The 20,408-nt window shown below is 38.2% G+C and overlaps 1 protein-coding gene across 4 annotated transcripts in view; it reads right to left on the bottom strand.

Annotated features, from left to right (window-relative positions):
- Positions 1 to 1,406: 1,406 nt before the first annotated feature.
- The window catches only part of LOC115238278, a 200,928-nt gene continuing 181,926 nt past the window's right edge, over positions 1,407 to 20,408 (bottom strand). The window contains exons 4-9 of one of the 4 annotated variants that reach the window (XM_029811959.1): positions 17,119 to 17,273; positions 11,830 to 16,818; positions 11,447 to 11,611; positions 9,815 to 9,962; positions 7,052 to 7,301; positions 1,407 to 5,931 (exon numbers count right to left, since the gene is read on the bottom strand). In XM_029811959.1, coding sequence (XP_029667819.1) covers positions 5,697 to 5,931; positions 7,052 to 7,301; positions 9,815 to 9,962; positions 11,447 to 11,611; positions 11,830 to 16,818; positions 17,119 to 17,273 — 5,942 coding nt within the window. In that variant the 3' untranslated portion in view covers positions 1,407 to 5,696. Of the gene's footprint in view, positions 5,932 to 7,051; positions 7,302 to 9,814; positions 9,963 to 10,420; positions 11,612 to 11,829; positions 16,819 to 17,118; positions 17,274 to 20,408 lie in introns of those variants that run through there. The other 3 variants (XM_029811960.1, XM_029811961.1, XM_029811958.1) reach the window with 3 other exon arrangements.

The following is a 20,408-nucleotide window of genomic DNA, read 5'->3' as shown; positions in this document are numbered from 1 at the left end:
TCATATTTATATATTTATATTTATATATATAAATATTATGCCAAATATTAAATAAGATAGTTTTTGCTAATTTGTTCTAGCACGGAATTCGGGTGTGGGGAGGAATCGGGGAAGGAATCGTGTACATATGTATATTACACTCATTTAGAGAGATTTAATGATCTCTCTATCTTGTAAATATAAAATTATCATCTCTTATTGTAATACCACTGACAATTGATATAATATATACGTATATATAGATATATATATATATAACTATGTTATCTGCAATATTTATAATGTACATCGACAGTGCATTCGTCGCGTTTCTCCTAAATTTATTAACCGGTAATTTCAATCACGATAAGTCGTTTGTCGTTACTAGTAAGACCGTTTCATTTCCTTTTTTCTTTCTTTTTGGTGCCACTTACAATTGCGTCCGTTCGCTAAAAGGATTCCGTTTCCTTCTTTGTTTCGACTTTTTCACACACGCTGTTTCGTCATATACATTTTTGCGCGCACACGCACACTGTACATTCCGTTACAGGGGACAAAAATGGCCTGCTTATTCTCTCGTTTCTTCGTTATATCTCTGTCAAAACACAACAAGCGAACGAAACCGCTCCGTAAATACTCTACTTTTGATATAAATAATAATAGCAATAAATATATCTGCCGAAAAATCTCGTGAATTTTATTTCACGCTCTAATAACTATCGGTATATAATTCTCCCTGCAATATTTATAATGTACATCGACAGTGCATTCGTCGCGTTTCTCCTAAATTTATTAACCGGTAATTTCAATCACGATAAGTCGTTTGTCGTTACTAGTAAGACCGTTTCATTTCCTTTTTTCTTTCTTTTTGGTGCCACTTACAATTGCGTCCGTTCGCTAAAAGGATTCCGTTTCCTTCTTTGTTTCGACTTTTTCACACACGCTGTTTCGTCATATACATTTTTGCGCGCACACGCACACTGTACATTCCGTTACAGGGGACAAAAATGGCCTGCTTATTCTCTCGTTTCTTCGTTATATCTCTGTCAAAACACAACAAGCGAACGAAACCGCTCCGTAAATACTCTACTTTTGATATAAATAATAATAGCAATAAATATATCTGCCGAAAAATCTCGTGAATTTTATTTCACGCTCTAAATAACTATCGGTATATAATTCTCCAAAAGATTCGCCGCGCGCGCACACCTAATGTCGTCCGTTCGATTAAACTGTCAACTATCTTCTTACATTATGTCACAATCCTTCGTTCAGTCGATACGACGCAACGATTTTCGACGATGTAGGCCCTTCGTTAAAACTTGCAATATCCGAGCCATCGAGGAAGAAGTTTGCCCATAAGAGATTTATTTTTGATCAAAATAATTTCACGTTAGGTGAAAAAGTTAATAATAAACATATGTTAGACAGGTTTTTTTTTTTTTAGTTGCATAAAACATCAATTTAAGAGCTACTTCTTTCCTTTTACTTTCACATACGGCGTTGTATGAAAAAATGTGGCATATATTAAACGTACTCTACTTACATCATGTAACGACCCGTAAAGAATGTTCTTATAAAATAGCCCTATAAGTATTTTTTTTTCTCCTTTCCCAGACATCTTTCGCGACATTTTAAATAATTAGAAGCCACAATGTTCGCTGTTGATGGAGATGCATTGTTAACGCCTAAAATCGTTCGCTCGACAGCTCGTGTAATAATTAATACCTTCATTCGCCAACATTTGCATTTAGCATTAAACAATCATACTCGTCGACTGCTCATCTCGCACGGCGTGATTATTAATAAGGCGCGTAAATGTATATATGTATATATGTATATATCTATTTACAATATCATGGAAAATATACAAAGAGCATCGGCACTACAGTATATATTCTCGATTCTTTTTAAGACGTTTGATTCTTGCGTATATGTCACTGAGGTAAGTTTTCACTGGTTTCTTTTTAAACTACGGTCACTCTCTCGCATCGCATGCTCGAGAGAGCGAAGGGACAAGTACTCTCGGCAAACTGGTTTACATCGATTCCAGAGGAAAAAAAAAAAAATTAGCAAAGTCTCACACACCGAATTGAGGACCGTTTTCTTTTTTACAGAGAAATCAACATGTATAAAAACTAAGAACTTTTATAAGAAATACATTTTTTTCAATTATCTCCGTAAATATCTTTATTGAAAGATATGTGATTATAGATAACTTTACTGCGAAACCTATCAAAATTTCTTATAATACTTTATATGTATTGTAAATATGTATTGCTAAAAAATAAAAAATTGCATATTATAAACAATAATTAAATTGCTATAAAAATTATAAAACAATTAGTAAAATTCAATTAAAAAAAAATAAAAAATTCTGTAATTTTATTGAGTTCTATAAAAGCGGCCCTCAACTATCAAACTACGAATCATTTGAAACGCCAGTTGGGGCGAGAGAAATTGAATAAAAAATTAAAAATGTCTTAATTCTTAACGGTCCCGTTATGTATATATGTGTGTGGGTGAGTGTATTTATGTATGTATGTATGTGTATGTACAGCAATGCCAGCCATTTACGTATTCTTTAAGTTCTCTCTATCATCTTTTTTTTTTTTTATTTTCATACAATATGTTTTGCTGAAAACATGCGGATTTCGAAGAATTGTCGTTCGCGGCCGGTGATATGTTTTTCGCCATTCATCAAATGAAACGTTGCGTTGCAACGCGCTTGGTCAAGATGAAACGTTACGAACCGTATCGCAGGAAACGAGAATACGATTCTCCGCTGTCAATTTCTTTGTGAAACTTAGTGAGTAATATGTGATATCGCGAACTCTTTTGATTTATTTTGATATAATTGTCCTTAAGTAGAGATGCGCACCGGGAAAACTGCTCGTAAAATCTCCACAAGCTTTACGGTATATGATATCTGTGATTATGAAAATGGCCCAAGTCACAAACACGAGAAAATTCAATCATGTGTTCCTTGTTTTATTCATATTTTATAAGTTATACGCGGAGTGTATTTTAAATTTTAAAATTACGGAAAACAAAAAGTAAAAAAATTAATATTTTATATTTAAGTACGATAAAACTGTTTACAAATATTTTTTAATACATAAAAGTAATTATCTCAAAGTAAAAGATATGACTCAGGCTACTTTCTGTTTTAAAAAGAGACAGTAAACATACCGTTTTAGACAAGACTTTGTTTGAACCGAGAAACAATCTTCGTGAAAGATTTATGGTTCCTCGTGGATATATATGGTGACATCAAGCAGTTATCTTTTGATATAAAGTAGCTCCGATTTAATCTCACAATCAGAGGCAAATCTAAGCTTACAGACTCGTCGCATACGCATTCTTGTTAACGATAATTTATTTGTAAACTCGTTACACTGTTGGCCTTTCTTACATATATATCTGCATTTATCCATTATTAAGATGTTTATCGTCATATTTGACATATTTACAGATTAAATATAATATAACACTAAATCTGTACGGACCCGTTTTATAGCTAATCGCAAGTTATGCAGCCAGTGCAGTTATAGCAACGTTTCTCAAGATCGATCGTGATTTATGTATGCGCGTGCATTTCTCGAAGAAATCAAAGTCACAAATCGCAAAAAACGCAAATTAAGAATCGCACGATATTTTTTGATACTTGCATCTTCTTTATTGTCTATTGTACGTTTCCGAACGCGTCAAAATTATTTCAATAAAAATAAACTTGTGATTTTTACCTCAACTTCAAAAATTTAGCATTTATATCGTAGACGATCCTTGAAATAAAAATCGAATTGCATTTCTCTAAATATTGACGGCGTATTTTAAGTCTTACTTCAAAATTTCGTTTCGTTTTATTTAACCATTAGCTATATGTAATCTCTTTTTGTTTAAATAATCTAAATATTTATAAATTTGTTATATATGCTCTGAAAAATCTGAATATTTAAAACGACGTTAAAAGTCAATTGCTCGCGTGTGCACTTGTTAAAAAATACCTGGAAACCACATTTTGCAGCGGATTGCTTCGCTATTATGTACTATACAAAATCGACCCGTAAAATTATTTAATTGCAGCTTGTGCCAGGTTTATATCGTTCGAGGAACATTTTGTTAAAAAGATGATCGCGCAGATCAAGAACGTCTCTGCAGACGTAGATTAAAAATGGTTCAACGAGCCTGTAGCCGATGTTGTCACGGTTTAAAACAATTATTCACACTCTGTATATAGCCTTCTAAAAAAATGCATTACTCTCTATGGATAGTGTAATGAAGATTTGTTCGCAAAAATATCTTTTTAAACCTATACACGTTTGCTTACACGATCGCCCAAATATATGGGCAAATACATATTTTCAGGAAACATCCATGCCTTCAAATGGCACGTGTAAATTGTAAAAACCACGCGTAGTAATCGGGAAAGAGAGATTGTTGTATAATATATATCAATCATAGAAAGTTTGCATTTGAAACATCGTCTTTTCTATTACTTCGTTAATGGAATCTATCTATAGACGAATGTTCATCGATTAAAATAATTGTGTGACAAATTATTCGCTTATGATAAATGTCATCTCCTTCTACCAATCCAAAGACATCTGTGAAAAACTATCGCTTCCAACATTTTACTTTCTGTACGTAGTTACATAGATATTTAGTATTAGAGTAAATAATCTAAGAGAGAATGCATGCTGTAGGCCTATTTTGTATGAATTGGCCGTAATATTTCTCGCATATGTGTATATATATATATATAATTTCATTATTTTAATTACACAAAACTGCAATTTTATATGCCTGACTATTTCTTTATTAAACAGATGCCGTTCGTCACAAAACAGAATGCACTAAAGATGTTACAGCAGATATTACTTAGGCTTTGTCAATAAATTTATAGAAAAAAGAGAACTTGTCATTGTTATATGAGATGCTTGTCACTGTTATATGAGACTGTTATAATACAATTCTATGTTTAGCGTTGCATTCTCATGGCCATCGTTTCTGCATCCATCAAAAACATTTCTTTCAATTTAATAAATCGTAGACAAAATTTTTGATTATATTATCGGAGACGCTTCTCGCATAATCATACGATGCTGTGAGCGTCCTGAAGCGTAATATGTATATATAGGAATGGGAAAAAGTTTTAAAATGTTTAGAGATAGGATTGTACAATCTTCTTTTTGCTCCAAGATGAAATTCTTATAATGATTCTAAAAAGAATTTCGACTGTTCGAATGTAGCAAATCACAGAGAACAATCACCGAGATATATATGACTGTATATTCGTAATTTCAAGGTGATTCCTTTAAAGAATATTTTTGCGTCATTTATATCACGTATCAACGTAGCGTTAGCATCACGTACTTTTGCACCATCTTACTTAATTTGTCACGTTAGAATCGTTATGTGTGTAATAAAACTTAACGCGATTAAATTAAGACGCGCTGGATTGACCCTTCAAAATTATGTCGCAATTATTTCTATCTAATTAATCAATTGTCAATTGTGAAGCAAACGGAAGTGTATCGGTAATTTATAGAGCGTGTACAATTTATGTGAATTTATTAATAATTTATTAAACGAAAAGCTGGCTAAAAATTACATTTCCGCGCGAAAATCTTCGATACTTTGCGATTTACGACAAATGTATTGTCGATCGCGCGGATGTTTGCACTGACACGTTAAACAACCATGATCAACACGGATCACCGGCATTGTTTCTGTTCGGTTTTGGCATGGTCCATGATGGCTCTCTTCGACGATCTCTTGGCCTCCGATTTGCCGGCGCCATTGATACCCTTCGAACTGGTTGCCGGCAACGATGTCACTTTGGACGACTTTTTCATGTCTTTTTGGTCGCTGGAGGTCTCCGTCATCTTGTCCAGTTCCGCCATCGCCTCTTGTATCGCATTTTCCAATTGCATATTCAATTTACGACTTCTAGAAAAATAGGGGAGGAACGAGAAAATTGTACAGTTAGACAAATGATTACCAGCAACCGCACGTGCTGATTAAACCGATCAGAATAACAGAGATAACTGAGCTCGTAGTATAAAAGCTAAACACACAATCGCGACTAATAGACTCGTCAAGCATAAATGGTGATAATTGGCTACATTATAATTAACATATATGATTTCTTGTCAAAGAGAAAAACTGCATAAACGACTCATAGTAAAATATATTTTTTCTTAAAGATAATTTGCAGATGATTGCAGATTGTGTTCATATGGATTTTTCAAAATATTTTTCTATACAATCGTCTATCACTCAATCGTGCGTGTGTTAGGGAAATTAGAATTATATATTTAATAATACAGAATAAAAAGAAAGGGGAATGAGAAGAAAGATGGCTGAGAAATTGAAGTAGAACCACTTAACATATTAATGTCCAGCACATAAAAGTATCAATATTCTTTAACTAAGTTAACAAGAAGAATATTGAACCGCAGCTACGCAGTAAGCTATGCGGGATAGATTTAATTGGCTGTTGGCTTGCTAATAAATGCTACACGATCACCATAAGAGTTTTTCAGAAAGAAGAGAAAGAGAAGGTTTATTACTGTTAGAATATGAGTTTATTACGAGATAGGTTCCTATGTCTTATTTTTACCGCAATATATTCTAATAATGCGATAAGAATAGAATATCTCATGTACTACGTTTGTAAATATCTATCTCGTGTAGCACGCGATCATTCTTTGTTTATTCTTCTTCTCTTCTAAAAATGTACAATTATATTTAATTAAATGTAATACAATTTATATAACATTACGTGCATATTTTATCCAATCTTAAAAAGACGACACAATGCAACTCCACTATTCGACATTTATAATGCTCAGAATAAAAGCGTAAATTAACATGTAATTTCTGTGTCACAATTCTAGGATCGAGAATGCCGGACGTGAAAGAAAAAATTTAAAAATACTCAAGCATCTCTCCTGTTTTCTGTTTTCCCCTGAATTTTTATATTAACGCGATGACTATTAAGCAATAAGGTAATTCTAAGAGGCTCTCATCTTTCGATAGTTCATCCCTGTCGGGGTGGCTGACTCACTTCCTAAACTTTTTACGGGCGCGATGATGCGCCTCGAGGCCTTCGGAGAGGGACTTGAGGGTCTTGACATCGACTTGGGTGCGACCGCCCCCGCCCCCGTACCACCGGACCCAAACTGTCATAGTACCCGGAGGGCCCAAAGATTCGACTTTTCCCGGCCAGGCCGGACTTCCTCTTGCTGCACCCCACACTAGATCACCGACCATCAGTTTCCATTGGTTTCCATCGTCTAAGTCCTTTGTCTCGGCTACTGGGGGTTCCAAAGAAGGTACGGTATCTTTCAGAGATTTGTAATCTCGATTGTTTTCGCGTGATTGTGAAAAAATTGCGAAAAAGCCCATCTCCGAGAAAAGACTTTTGTACAGACATATTGGATAGAAAACTGTGACGGAGTCGTATAAACGAGAAAAATACTTTTTTTTTAGATATAATATTAATATATGTATATTATATATACTAATTACAATACATTAATAATATTAAATTGTTGCTACTTTCTATCTACCAGAAATTTAAGATGATGTTTTTCTTTTATTATATCGCGATTTTATTTACTTTACAAAATATCTATAATTGTTCTTATTAATTTGTGACTTATGAATTGTTTGATACACACAAAGGATATATTAATATTTTGTATTAACATTTGCCATGATTAGCTACAAATTTACAATTATTGAAACGATCAATAGAAGTTATTAGTATAGTTATTAGTATATATGTATATATACACACAAATAATTTGTCTTCATGTACGTAAATGTACACGGGCATATACGATACCGCATTATTTCCATCTGATACATCTGTATTGATCTCGATTGCGAGATGTGCAACGCATAACAGCGAAACGTTATGCTTATAGTGCGTGTCGCAGAGGAATGTTCGAAACTGATGGTTCAACTACTCGTCCAATAGTATCGTAACAATGTGCTTCTTGCTCGCGTATGTGCTCGTTAAAAATGATTAGTAGCTTCATTCAATGGTGATAGGCGAGTTCAAAGGCAGAATGAAATATCAGACGGTTCGAATACATGCAATGATTTTATCGATATGAATATTATTTGTTCTATATTCCCCTTTCTCCATTATTTATTTATGAGACGAAATCTCTTCATATGTATATGGATCAAGCGAATAAGCACACTTATATAAATTTATAATACTTGAAAAAACCAGATTTTTTAAGTTTTAATAAATTATAAAAAACTTTTCCCCTTCCCAACTCCGTTATTATTTTTAATGTTTTAATACGGATCTTTTTATAAAAAAGAATTTACACTTTCCGATCATTTATTTACTGTTGAGTATAATCATAGTTATAAATATAATATAGCAATTATATTTTCCAATTCGTCCTAGATGTATTAATCCAACTTTATACTTTGATATCTAATTTTATTTCACATTTATATGCATTAATAATCATTGTCCTAAATCATTGTCTAGTAAATGTTCCTCAATCGTTATGAAATAATTCGAAAAAGACCTCCATATCCTCGGGAATATGCACATGCTGTACGTAAAACATAAGGGTATATATGTACAAGGTACGTTGAAATAACACACGGTAGTGAGCCACACCCCTTCCGAAATGAACATATGATTCAAGATCCTTGACCACTCGGATGAGAATGTAATTGCATGGGTAATGGTATTAACAAACCTGACAGCCAATTAGTAAACGCAAAAAAGGGGATCTTCACGGGCATTATTTACAAATGTCAAAAGTTATTTTCTTCACTTCCCCAAGCGATCTCGAAGACACATACGTGATGAATGAAGGGTATTTTAGTACTGACGCCACTTACCTGTTCTCTTCGACTTCTCGCGTTTAATGTGATTAATAATGCGACGTTATGACGAATAAATCGCTATCATAGACTGATTCGGAGAACTTTGTTCTGATTTGCACAAAATATTTTCCCGGCGTAAAGCCTCGAAGAGGGAAACGATCCCTTTCGATCTAGCGTCTAGTTCATGCATGCGCAGAATCTCAAATATTGTGAAAAAAAAGCTGCTACCAAAGCAATTGCAATGCGGCAAGCGTACGTTTTATCATGCAACAAGCATGCACAATTGAAATATAAATAAACTAATAAATAAATATTATTAACACACAGGCAAAATGGTGACATACATGGTACTCGGTTAAAACAGCAAAAAGAGTTAGACAATGCCAATGAAATTAAATAATGTACGCGAGCATGTACTTTTTTAAGTTGCAAACAATTCAATTAAAGATAAAGTCATAGAAACACTCTTAATAATAATATTCATACGATGATTATTTGGTGACAAAGAGCAACGAGGAGCGCATTGTTTTTCTCTTGTTTAGACGAACCCAGCGTCTACTAAATGAATTGGCAAAACAATGAGCGACGCTTTACGTTCCTCATTTTCACAAAAAGCAACTAACAAAAAACATCCTGAAGAAGAAACTTTCTTACGATACGTTTATCGAAACAAAATGTTAATCTGATTAATGAGCTTTAATACTTATCATTAAATTATAAAGTAATTCATATAAGTAAGAATATATTCTCGCATAAAATCTATGTGGAAATATTAATACCGATATTACTCTATTGAAAATTGGAAACTTGTACATGTTGATTGTAAATTCATACTACCTCTTTTTTTTCATTTACATCAATTATATTATTAAAGTTTCTTCGTAGAATGCTTTTACTACTACTAAGCGGAAGTATATTTTGACTACTCGTATACGATTAACATCTAAGAGTACCATACAATACTGACCATCTTGGTCTTCATGCAGAGTAGAATGCATGGAATGGATGGAGTCCAGCTTTCGCTTGATTCCGCGGCCGAGGGCATGTTCCCTGCCCTCGCACCTCACCGTGCTCACCACACCTTCGGCTTGCTTCAACGTCTCTGACGTATAGATCTGTCAAATACAACTCGATCAACTCAGGCACAAGCCTACCAATCGCATGCTAATATCATTTCACAGTGTATCATTCAGTGCCGATGTATTATTTTTCGTTACTTGAGAATTCCGGTTCATATTTCACAAGGACTTTATGATTTTCCTCGATCGAGCATAGGAGACAAAAGCGCAAAATTTCAATTAAAATATACAAGGATTAGACAATACAAAAGAAAAAAAAACTAATTAAATTAAAAGAAAAAATTAATAGAAAGATTGTAAGATCTTTTGACCGATATCTCCGATGCTTTTAATGCAAAAGTCACGCGATTCATCGATGCATGCAAACGATAATGATACCAAAAGAGACAAACTCAAACTCTGTTTACACATGCTTACATTGCAAGGTATATATATGTTCAGAATTATATATAATTTTTATCAGAGAGAGAAAAGGATAATGTTCAGTAAAAATTTATTTTTTTGTTATTATATATAAAAAGGAGTGATTTTTTTGCTGATTAATCCGATCAACACACGATTAGTAGTACAATTACATTATTGCAATATACGATTTAAATAATAACGCTACGAATAAACGAGCGCTCTCCGCCATAGCGCGGATGTAAAAATTATTAACGTTAAATACAAACTAATTACAAACTTAATATTATCGAATGTAAACCGATCGCAACCTAATAATGCCACTGGTATATCTATCTCATTTCAATTTACAAAATTAATTAATTTTGTAGCCCGCGCGAAAAAAGAAATTACTCGTCTGACGATGAATCACTCTCCTCAGCGTCATCGCCCTCTTGCGCATATACGAATTGATTATAAACGTATGGATTAATGTAGGCTTGCTTACTAGGTGTGTAATTAACAACAGCAATGCCATTAGGGTCAGACCTATAATTATATAAATGTGGATACAGTTCGGACGGCGCGATGCCAACGTTGACAAATTTTTGCGGATACCCGATATTTTGTGGACAGTAAGATACCCCGGTGTTATGTCGTTCTAATAATTTCTCTGCGGAATTTTGCTCCATCTCTTCTTGTTCCATGACACGCTGCTCGATTTCAGAGACGCGATTACTATCTACGCACGATTTGTCGTTGAATTTGTTATTAACCTGTGGCATCATGGTATAATGAGCGTGATCTGGCACTAAGGCTTGCTGTCGATAAACGTTCGCATTAGGGACATAATGTTGGCCATGATAAAGGATTGGTTGATAATGACCGTGACCTATGATTGGCAACGGATTGACATCAATCTCCGAATAGGAAACATCCGTCATTTCTTTACTGACGCTTAGTTGATCTTCCACGGTAGAGTGGTCCATTGTGTCTGAATTAATGGAATGATTTGGTGATGAAGTGTCCATATACTCCTGTGAGTCAGCGTATGTGTTTTCTGGGTGTGTCGTATCGGCTGGCTGGTGCATGTCTATTATAGTTAGATGACGGTTGACCTGCTCTACGTGGGTACCAACCTGGATCCCAGTGGTCACTGTGGACTCCACGTAAGTCTTTCCGTGCAAGCTCGGTTGATTCAACGTGATCTCCTTGGTGGCGATACTCTGCATTCTCCAATCTTCCGATGCTACCTGTGTGTCGCCTGAATCCGGTTCACTGCTTGAGACGCAATGAACCATAGGCTGAAAATATATCGCGCATCACGTGATAATTCGAAATAAACGCGATTATTCTTTATAGAAGGAGAAAAATTCTATACGTTTTTTATTTTAAGCTATAATAATAAGAATTTAAACAGAAATTATTAAATCATATTTTTCTCCAACATTAAGAAATTAGAATTTATGTTGCAAAAAAGAAATTAGATAAACTATTCTATTTGTTTTAAATTATTTTTTACCGTTGACGACGAGTGATGTCTGGCGGTGATTGGAGGCGCTGGCGAAGCTGCACCGTGTGTAGTAGTGTCCACGGCCGGACTATTGGACCTCTGACTATTTCCTGGGCTATGAGTGGTCGTGTCTGGTGGCGATCCTTGCCGCATCATTGCTGATTGTACCACATTGGTTTGATTTCCGGCTGTTTGTGTCGATACTGAATGCCTTGCCATAAGCGGACTATGTTGCTCATTCTGCTGAGCCGTTTTTTCTACAACGGTCGTGCTACTACTAGCGAGCACATATTGTTGCTGCTCGATATTTTGGTCAGACGATGGTGAATTTACTCCGCTCTTAGGGGAAGATGATGCCGCTTTTCCTTGAATCATGCCGGAACTCAAGATATACGATTGATTGTGGTCGAGATTTAAAGAAGGTTCGACTGCTTGTCCAGCGTTAGAAGTTGCGCTTTGAAAATTTGGTATCTGATTATTTGACACCATAGTCGTTTGCTGCTGCACGATCGTCGTATTCTGCTGGACAAATGTTGTGTTCTGTTGATTCGGTGCCGAGGAAACAGCAATGTTCTGCGCGGTAGCACAAGGTACCATAAGAGTTTGCCCATTCATTTGTATGAATTCCTGTTGACCCTGCATATTCGGCGGTCTCACTTGCGAGGTATTGAACGTCACTTGCTGATTCGGACTGACATTCGCTACTATCGGACTCAGTTGATTCCCGAAAGACGTTGTTCCGTTTACCAGAAATTGGCCGCTGTTTGGTGAAAGAAATTGTGCTCCCGGACTGTGCTGCTGAATTATTTTTCCACCGGTTGCTTGCGGCGCCCGTATTACCATACCGGCTGGACCAGCAGCCAATATACTTTGACTGGGATTAAATATACTACTATGACTCTGTACTGGTGTCAACACATTCTGGCCATTGACGTTCTGTATCTGAAGCTGCATCCCGATGTTACCCGTATCCTGCAGCAATGTGGCCGTTCCATCAGCAGACATAACCATGCTACCTAAACCAGGCACGATAAACTGCTGAATAGTGGGGAAATTTTGAACCATCCCAGTCGCTCCGTTCAACAAGTTTACCGGTTGAAGAAGATTTATTTGTTGAGCCGGTTGAGGATTCGTAATTATTTGCTGAGCGTTAAATTGCGCAGATGCTGCACCAGTTTGACCGTTCATGACTAACTGTGCCGGTGCTCCACCTTTGCCAGGTACGATAGTCAACGCCTGAAGCATAGGCCCGCCTATACTCTGAGCCTGAAAGTTCTGTTGCGCAAAGTTCGACTGCGACTGCATCAGCATACCAGCATTCTGCTGAGACGAGGCAATGTGTAGCATCGACGCCACGGTCTGCGGATTCGCTTTCCGTTTTTTGTACGCCTTCTTCTTGGTCATTGCTGATTCCGGTGATAGTAATGCTGGCTGTCGATTCACCGTCATACCTTGGTTGGCACTGACGGTTCTAGATACATCCTGATTCGCGTCGAGGATTGATTGAGTGTTCTGTATAACGTTGCCGGTAGCGACTGTAAGATGCGGTATCTGCACGTTCTGACCTATACTGTCCATAGTCATCACGCCAGGCTGAATCAGCACCGGCGTCTGAATGGTATTCACGAGAACCGTCGGTTGCCCTATCACTTGTTGGGCTACACCTACCGCAGGAATCACTTGGCTGACGGCTCCGGTTACGCTGGTGACCATTGGCGATACCGACAACGGTGGCATAGAACTGGCATTCGAAATGATTTTCGGTGGAGGAGGTGCCATTACGCCATTGATAGCCGATCCAGTACTTGCCATAATGAGTTGACCGCCGCTAGACACAAGTATATGGCCAGGCGGTAGCGTCGATCCGGCAGAATGTTTCAATATACCACTAGAAGTGAGGACATTGTGAACTTGAACGTTGGCCTGAGGATGCTGCTGTTGTGACTGCTGATGCTGCTGCTGCTGCTGTTGTTGTTGTTGTTGGTGGTGGTGGTGGTGGTGCTGCTGCTGCTGAGTTTGCGGCTGCAACGACGAATTCGTACTCGTCTGAGGTACTTGTATGCTACTGACAACGCTTTGGACCATTTCAAGCGGAGACTTAGACACCATCGTCGAAGATTGATTGTGCGAAACAGCGGAGTGAGTTGTAACTAAAGCACCTGGCACATTCGCCGTTGACTGTGCTTGATGCTGCGACTTATTCGGCAAAAGATTGGGTATAGCGGGATTCGGTATCGCAGATGGTGTGTTTATGGAGACAGTGGCGGTATTCGCCCTTCCAGCTAACACAGAGGTAATTGTATTACTGCTGACTGTATGACCGCTGGCCATAGTTGTTATCACGGACGATGTTCCGCCGAAAGTGTTCATAGATATCCTGGAAACCGCGTTTACAGTGTGCGGATGAGGTTGATAGCCGTCCAGGGAATTTTGCCTAGTCGTTATTTGTCTTTTTATTTGAGACGTTAAATTGTCCGACGCGGAAGAAGACGTCTGAGACGGCGACGTGCTAGGTGGAATACAGCTGGAACTCATTGTGCCAGAATTAGGAGTTTCAGATCTTTGTTCTTGAATGTTGCCACCAATCAAGGACTGTGACGGTTGTTGTTGCACTTGCGGAGTTAGCGTTTGCGATGGTATTTGGCCTGACATGTGTGAGTGAGGCGTCGGCGGTTGCGAGTAACTATGCGGTGTCGCTGGTTGCGACGAGATAAGACTCTGTGGGGTTGCTGGTTGCGAGATCCCGGGTGTTGAAGCAGCCGGTGTATCTGAATTAGCTGGACTATTCGTACCGATAGGAGATCCGTGACTGGTGCTCACAGTACCGCCTTGTATTGGTCTGGAGTCAATTTGTTGTTGATTGCTCGTTTGATATCGTTCGCCGAACGTTGACGACGTGACAGGATCCTCGCGCTGATCCGTATTCATCAGGTACTGTCGTTGCATCTGTTGTTTATATTGATCCTGAATATAAGATTGTGTGTCAGCACTGGTGACGCAGCCTTGACACGGACTGTTCTCGGAATCCGTGCTGTTGTTGCTCGAAGTCGGCGTCATACTGCTATGTACGACAACCGGCGAGGTCGCGTGATTCTTTACGGAAGCAAACGACGACGAGGTACTCGTAGGACTGGCGATAGAGGAAGGCTTTGGTTGAGAATTATAGGTGTTAGAGACATGCATGCTGTGACTGATCTGAGGCGACGCTTTCGGATTGTTATTTAACATGCCCACTTGAGAGCTACTGACACCAGTCTGCCTCGATATTGTGCTGTTGAGCAGCGCCGTCTGTTGGGCGAGGTACCCGCTGGGATCCTCTAGGAACGAAGGACCGCTGTTGTTGAACGTTGAACCTATCTGACTATTATTCTGCTGATTTTTCTCGCTAAACTCATCTATTGGACTTGATGCTGAATGTTCAAGCCCGTTATTTGTTCTTGACGATTCTGCGACACCGTGCTGCCGTTGCTTCTTCACTATTGTTTTATTTGACTTCGCTTTCTTCCGCGCGGCCTCGTCCGTCCAGTTGGAGGGCTGTGGAATGTGATGATGAAGTGGCGGCACGCGGTCAAACGAGTTACAGGTGATATTCTGCACTGTAACAAGAGACGGTTGATGGGATACGGTTGCAGCACGATTCTGTTGCCACGGTGGTGTTCTGTTGTTAAAATGCAAGTTGCCGGGTTGCCCGTTTGGTCCCATACCAGACTGCTGCGCCTCGACAGCGTGAGTGGCGTTCGAACTTCTTCCCGTGTGATTGGATAGAACGAACTGCTGTTGATGTCCCAATTTTGCATCTGCATTTGTTCCTTTCGTAGGATCAAAATTCCTTATTGGATATTGTATTTGGTTCTGCGCGTACATCCGCTGAACGTTCTCGTGAGGATTGTTTGGCAAGCCATTTTGAACCACGTGGTGTCGTTGCATTGAATGATTATGTAACAGAAGTTGTTGCTGCTGCTGCTGCTGCTGTTGTTGTTGTTGTAATTGTTTTGCGTTTAAATCTTCATCATTAATTGATGATGCTCGATTGTGCCTATTCTGAATATCGGTAGTATTAATATTAGTCATGATGGCGGAGCCAGTTTGCTGTTGCATAACGTCCACGGAGTGATGATTTATTTGTTGGTTCGGATATTGCGGCTGAATGCACACTTGCGATAATTGCTGCTGCTGATGTTGTTGTTGTTGTTGTAGCTGCTGCTGAATCTGCATTTGAAAATGATCCGTTGATTGTGGCTGCATAGCGTGCTGACTTTGTTGAGGCTGTTGCGGCTGCATCTGATGCTGGTGAACTTGGTGCAATTGCGGATGGAGGGCGGTTTGATTCGACACTTGCGGTGACTGCATATGATGTACATAATTTTCGGCAGAATGCTGGGAGTAATTTGTCGATTGTGGCTGATCTATTTCCTGGGTCAAGTGCTGCTGCTGCTGCTGTTGCATATTATGTTTTTGAATCTGCTGCAAATGCAGTTGCTGCTGCTGCTGTTGCGAATTCAAGTGCTGCTGCTGCTGTTGCATTACGTGCATCGACTGTTGATTCAGCTGATTGATATAATGGGGAGCTTGCGTTAATTGATTTACCATTGTGTTCTGATGCTGCTGTTGTTCCTGTTGCTGTTGTAAAATCTGCATATGTTGCAGCTGCTGCTGATGTGGTAACAACTGCTGCGATTGTTGTTGTTGCGATATATGCTGCTGAATGATTTGCTGCTGTTGATGCTGCTGCTGCTGCTGCTGTAGGATAAGTTGTTGTTGTTGTTGTTGTTGTAAGAGCTGCTGCTGTTGTTGAGTCATATTATTGTAATTTGTACCCTGCTGATTCATTATCAGCGGATTGTTCATCAGCATGCCCGACATATTGTGTTGGTTTAATCTCTGTTGAGGATTTCTTGCACAATTGTTCACATCATGATTTTGGGAAGGCGAATTTAAAGATTGATGACAGATTTGTTGGCCATTTTGCTGGACTTGCAGATTCGCGATTGGCCATACCTAAAAATTAAATAATTATAAAATAAATATTTCAACAAAGATCTCTAGTGAGACATAAGTAAAACATATATATAGAATATGCATCTTACACACTAATCGTATATACGATCGGCTAAGTAACTTTTTGTAAAAAGATAAAATATAAATTTGTTTTAGATTTTGTAATTTATTTACAAAATAATAAGAATACTGCGCTGCTTAGCATTATATAAAACGCACGACAAAAATTTAATTTGATGATTTTCGGCTCAGAAAAGAACCTGATAATTTGCAATTCTATTATAGCTACGACTCAATTACCTGCGATCCATTAGGCACCGGTGAACCTTGAACTCCAGAAGCCGCAACCGCGGCGATAGCTCTTTCCCGTTGTGCCAGAAGTTGCGAAACCGAGACGCCGGAATAAATGCCGCCTATGCCTCCTAGTTTCCTTTTCTTCTTCTTGCTGTGACCATCTGCGCATGCCAATAAAGTATCTCTTAATAAACCAGAACCGGAATTCAATTATATTTTCGATTCGCCGGTATCTACTTAAAAATAAATCGTCAAAAGCATTTCCCGAGAGTGCAATTGTGAAAGACAATAAGTCTCCGGTGCTAGAGAAATTAAAATACGACTTATTCGCCCTAATCCCGAGCCGTTGGCGTTTTCGCTTATTATTCAGGCGATGTTCCAAGCTCCTTAATGAAGCAAATGTTCCATTTGAAATCCCGCCGCAAGATTAAATTGTATTTAGCCCGACATTTCCGTGCTTTAACTCTCCACTTTTTTAAAATGTCGACCTTTCTCTCGATTTGCATTCTCATCCCGAAAAATATCGTTCACGAAAAAAAATTGTCAGTAATAAACCAGGATCTAATATGTCACATGTATTAAAAAATTAATATAATTATATTATTATATTAAATAATTGTCACACACACGCGACTTTTTAAATAAGTTCTCATAAGTGCTTTATAAAATTTAAAACTACAGAATTGAATTTAATATATCTCCGCATATGTCTTTAAAATTTATCAAAAACAAAATGTAAATTATAAATAAAAATCTAGAATTTTATAAAAGATTTCGAAATTGCAATTTGACAAATAATAAATGGCATATAAACAGAGAGAGATGGTGTGTAAGTGTAAATAAGTGTACGCAACCTATGTATATCAACATTAGACAGAACATTTTAATAAAATAAACGGTATAAAAATACTCGGAAAGAGATGAAAGGATTAAACAAATTTATTATACTTCGAAAACATTATCATTTGCATGTTTTAGAACAGTTGCAAGGACTATCGACGCTTTCGAATTACCGTGATTTATGAGAACGTGTTAGAAAGAAGGAGGAATAAGATTTTCAACGCGGGGCGACAGGCAAGGGGATCTTTTATCTGTAAGCCTACAGAAGATAATTATTCTTTGTGCGCGTCGATTGGCGCGGGGAGAGAGCCGGATAATTCTCGGCGAAGGGGGAAGAGCATGAAAACGATGAGAAGAGAAAGCGAAAGGGGAGGGTGATCGTAGTAATGAATCTAAGGCAACTTGTTCGTCCTGACGGCAGTTTAACCCGATTTTCTAAGGGAGACGAAAGATTTGCGTAAAATCTTTGGATCCATTTTGTGGCTTCCGGGGTTTTCGCGCGAGCGCGTAAAGTCTCCCCGCATCCATCTACTTGGAATGCCTGCAGTCAATGGCTTGAGCAATAAACGTTCTCGTCGTTAAACTCGATGAAAGAGGGCGAGTAGTAATTGGAAGATGTAGTTCGTCGTTTGCGGCTGTTTTTAACTGTCCCAGGTACTCGTTTAAAGAACGGGATGTTTATTGTTAATTTACTCGTAACAAATAATTGATTTTACATAATGAATATTTGTTATTGTTAAATATTAAAAATTGAATTATTGAATTAATTTAAATATTCAAAACTGCAATTACTAAAACGTGTTTTAAAGCATTAAAAATATAAAATTGTAATAAAAAAGTTTTCGATTTCTTCAAAATTTTATGAATTTAAACAAAAACTTGAAAAATTTCTGATAGCAAGTTAATTCCAGTGACATGAGCATCAATTCTCTCATTGGAAAGTTAGAGACACACAAACGCACTTGTAAAGATGATACTCGTAATCTCGCGAGATAAATCCAGCCTTCATCGGTCTCACTGATGCAGCAAGGGCCAATGTTGGTGGCATCATCGGCGCTTTAACTACACCTACAACAAGAGTCAGGCACGAGCGTCGCGAATTTACTTTCAAGCTCCAGCAATCTCGACGGCAAATAACTCTCTTTAGTGTGAGCATGAAAATCCGCCAGAATCGCGTCGTTACGTCGAGGCGTTGATGCGGACTGAGCGGAGTGAGATTGAAATGCGCTTGCGCGACGAACCGACGGGGGTGGACATGAGGGTGACTTGGAAGAGAGAGAGAGAGAGATAAAGAGAAGAGTAAGGACTCTTCGTCGAGGGAACAAACGTCACTCTCAGGGGCAGGCGCAAGAATCACAACCGGACACAGTCGTTGGACCGCAAGATTGCTCTCTCTTTCTCCCTACTCCTTATGCGCACGATCGTAGTTCGCTCCTCGTACGAAATTAACCCTTATCAACTTTGTGTCTACCACCTCCACCTTCTTCCATGACCCCCACCACGAGGTTTATAGCCTGGCTTCTTTCACCCCTTCCTCTTGTATCCACCACCTACGCCATCGGTCGCGGTTCGTCGTCATCGTCGTCGTCGTCGTCGTCGTCGCAGCGAAGGGAAAACGGATTCTTTTCTCCTCCCGGGACTTTATTGATCGACGCCGCGATAAGAAGGCCGCGAGCCGGCCGATTGGTCTAAGGATATGGCCGCTACACCGCGATCTCGTCACGATACGGTAGATAAAAAATACCTCTCCCGCAATCTATTCTTTCTTCATGCAATTGGGCTAATTCGGATTAATATGTTTTATCTGCCAATTGTCAATGATAAGTGCGATAACGTTTTACAAAGACCAATTTCTCTATTTGATTATACAATGTATTAAATATCTCATTAACTAAGATCTTCCTGCTCACTCCATGCAGATCGGATTTATGCGTTTATATACTTCGTTTCATCCCCCTAAACTTCTTAAGAAGATTATTTTTCTCAGCAATATCCTATGTAAACACACCTTTCGAAAAGAATACAAGACCTAATAGACTCGTCTGGTGTAGGCGGTAGAGTTAATCTGTTTATACAACACGATATCCTCGATAAACAACGAAACCAAACACACTCGACTGCAAGTAATCCACCAAAGAATTTTTCATGGTTTGCCACTGCAGTGAAAAATCCGGTAGTTCGTGCGAGGGTGAATCGTCAGGGTTCGTCGCCCGTAAAATCTCTACTCGTTGCTCTCTGGATGTTGCCGTAACTGCCACGAGGACAAAAGTGATCGATCGAGCTCCAGGGAAAACTGTTTACAGGGGAAAATTGCTTGGAACGGCAAAAGATCGCGCAAAACGCGAATGTATTATTAATCACTTAATATAATATAATAAATTGTATGATATGTCGGGAGTCTCGTTAAACTTTTTTTTTTTTATTTTTCTCGATGAGATTAAACTACTATTTTAATT

The sequence above is a fragment of the Formica exsecta genome, unplaced genomic scaffold (assembly GCF_003651465.1).
Source record: "Formica exsecta isolate Colony F162 unplaced genomic scaffold, ASM365146v1 scaffold33, whole genome shotgun sequence".
In the NCBI taxonomy this organism is placed as follows: domain Eukaryota; kingdom Metazoa; phylum Arthropoda; class Insecta; order Hymenoptera; family Formicidae; genus Formica; species Formica exsecta.
The sequence above is the reverse complement of the archived record's forward strand: the minus strand, read 5'-3'. Positions and strand labels throughout refer to the sequence as shown.